Source organism: Cyprinodon variegatus, unplaced genomic scaffold (assembly GCF_000732505.1).
Source record: "Cyprinodon variegatus isolate N-32 unplaced genomic scaffold, C_variegatus-1.0 Scaffold5288, whole genome shotgun sequence".
NCBI classification, from domain to species: Eukaryota; Metazoa; Chordata; class Actinopteri; order Cyprinodontiformes; family Cyprinodontidae; genus Cyprinodon; species Cyprinodon variegatus.
Window position 1 is genome coordinate 1 of NW_015155741.1, and position 1,962 is coordinate 1,962.

General features: G+C 44.6%; 1 protein-coding gene across 1 annotated transcript; it reads right to left on the reverse strand.

Annotated features, from left to right (window-relative positions):
• Nucleotides 1–162: 162 nt before the first annotated feature.
• LOC107081470 (piezo-type mechanosensitive ion channel component 1-like) lies at nucleotides 163–1,835 on the reverse strand (the record flags this gene model as incomplete). The annotated part of the gene is made up of 4 exons (XM_015369643.1): nucleotides 163–319; nucleotides 596–700; nucleotides 1,338–1,542; nucleotides 1,635–1,835. Coding segments are annotated over 4 exons (668 nt in total), but the record flags the coding sequence as incomplete, so codon positions are not given.
• Between the last annotated feature and the right edge of the window lie 127 nt (nucleotides 1,836–1,962).

Consider the following 1,962-nt stretch of genomic DNA (forward strand, 5'->3'; position numbering starts at 1 on the left):
CCAGACATGAGCAACAGATCCAGACATGAGCAACAGATCCAGACATGAGCATTAGACCCAGACATGAGCAACAGATCCAGACATGAGCAGCAGATCCAGACATGAGCAACAGGTCCAGACATGAGCAACAGATCCAGACATAAGTAGCAGACCACACCCTACCTGCAGTTGATGAAGTTAGGAGCAGGGTTAAAGAGCTGACCCTCCATTGGGTCAGGCTCATCGGTGTTCTCTCCTCCTTGGACCATCCATTCCTCCTGCTTCTCACACTCAAACACCTTCCACTGCTGGGAGGCACACATCAGCAGCAGGAAGTCCGCTGAGGACAGAAACAACAGTGATCCTCTATTTCATCATCATCATCATCATCATCATCATCATCATCATCATCATCATCATCATCATCATCCTGGAGGACTGGCCTTCGTCCCAGAGGTGAAGCTCTGAGACAAAGGCCAGTTCTGAGAAACTAGAACTTCAGACAGTATGGATCTTTACTGTGCCATCAGCAGAGTAAAGCATCCAATAACAGTGATAGTGCACAGCTTATAGCACGGTTAGAAAGTAAAGCACAGAGAGCGGCACCACAGCTGACCTATCAGGTTCCTGGAGTTGGGCACAGTGTAGAAATCAGGCAGGTAGATCCATTTAATAAGCGCTGAGCTCATCAACAGCTGGTTATTCCACCTCCATGGGTAATCTGCAGACGAGAAGAAAACTACACTGATTTCTGGTATCGTCTAATGAGCAGACATCTTCCTCTGGTCCATTTTTTTAATTATGCAAACGCGCTGTTTTTAGGAGGCTGAACCATTGTTTTCATACCACATCAGTCTGCGAACAGTTGTTTCCAAACAGACATGTTAATCAAATCATTTGGGTCTCATTTCCAGATAAAAACAGATTATCTAACATGCCAAACCTGAGAGGCCGTTTGAAAGAATGACTTCAGCTGAAAATCACTGCAGTGAGAATCACTGCTGGTTGTCTGTAAATCACACGTTTATCCAATTTACAATGAGAAATAAAAGTTCAGATCCATCAAACAGAACCTAGACATGAAGAGGATTTACAGCACACACTTACATATTCACTTCCTGTCATATTATTATGCCAGTTAGTGTGATGTCATCTATGATACCACACTTCAAGGGAGTTTCTGCAGCTGAATTTTTCCAGCTGAATACCTGAGGCTAATTTTTAGTGAAAATTTTTTGCTGGTGCATTTAAAGTAAAAACAAAATTCAAATGTATAAATGCACGGGATAAAATTCTGTAAAAGCTCATTAGTAAAAGGTCCCAATCTTGTCAGACTATATGTGTTCCTTTGAACTGGCCTTGGCAGAGAGCAGGAGGGATGCCCACACACAGCAGGTACTGGTAGATCATGAAGATGGACAGGAAGATGCAGTATTTTGGCCAGATCTTGGCGATAGCTGCTCGCCGCCGCCTCACCAACAGGGCCACCATCCAGCAGCCGTGGATTATGACCAAAAAGTTCATCCGCTGACCAATCACATTCACCGTCATCAGGAAGCAAATCTTTAAGGAAACAAGGAGACATTTATGGAGAATAAAATCCATTAAAGCAGACCAAGGTGCAGGGAAAGTGTGACGAGTCTAAACCACCCCACCTCCAAGCCGAACTTGTAAAAGGCGTAGTTGAGCAGGTACTTGAAGCAGGGGACGAGGCCTTTGTCCAGCGTGTCTCTCTTTGCAGACGGGAAGAGAGTCGGTATGGTTGGGGGGGTCCGTTGGAGCTGACGGTAGTGGTGGATCTGGTGACGATACACCGTGGCCTCAAAGACCAGCAACATCAGAACCATCAAATGGTTCTGAAACAGGAAATGAGAGAGAAACGCTATTAGACCGGAGAACACCATGAGCGACCGTCAGGAGCTAAACTCTAAAGTCATAAAGTGTATTTAAAAACAGCTTTTTTAGTGAGAAAGAAGAATAATT